The 437-nt window shown below is 60.0% G+C and overlaps 1 protein-coding gene across 1 annotated transcript in view; it reads left to right on the plus strand.

Moving 5' to 3' along the window:
- Window positions 1-437, plus strand: part of FAM155A (family with sequence similarity 155, member A) — a 503,516-nt gene that overhangs the window by 474 nt on the left and 502,605 nt on the right. Inside the window, exon 2 of the mRNA XM_009892160.1 lies at window positions 8-301. Within this exon, the coding sequence (XP_009890462.1) occupies window positions 8-301 (294 nt within the window). The remainder of the gene's footprint in view (window positions 1-7; window positions 302-437) is intronic.

The raw sequence follows: 437 nt of genomic DNA on the forward strand, positions 1-437 counted from the left end.
GGGGCGGCCGCGGGGCGCGGGGCAGAGCCCGGCGCCCGGCTGGGACCTGACGGAATTTTTACCTTCCTTTTGTAATTCCTACACACTTTGGGAGTTGTTCGCCGGGTTGTCCAATCCGGACACTTTGAACTGCAGTCTGGATGTGGTGCTGAGGGGGGGAGGCTCCTGCAGCCAGTGCGTCCAGGCTTACCAGCGCTACGACCAGCACGCTCAGGAGAAATACGAAGAGTTTGAGGTTATGCTCCAGAAATATTTACAGTCGGATGAGTACTCGGTGAAATCGTGTCCTGAGGATTGTAAGGTAGGAGCCCCTGCTGTGTTTCCTGTCCCTGGCTGGCGGGCTGGCGTCCCTCCCTCGCCTGTTGTGGCTGCCGTGGTCCGTGTTTTGGCTGCTTCGGTCTCTGCTCCTGGCGCCGGCGGCCGTGGTTTTTAGGGTG

The sequence above is a fragment of the Charadrius vociferus genome, unplaced genomic scaffold (assembly GCF_000708025.1).
Source record: "Charadrius vociferus isolate BGI_N301 unplaced genomic scaffold, ASM70802v2 scaffold218, whole genome shotgun sequence".
NCBI classification, from domain to species: domain Eukaryota; kingdom Metazoa; phylum Chordata; class Aves; order Charadriiformes; family Charadriidae; genus Charadrius; species Charadrius vociferus.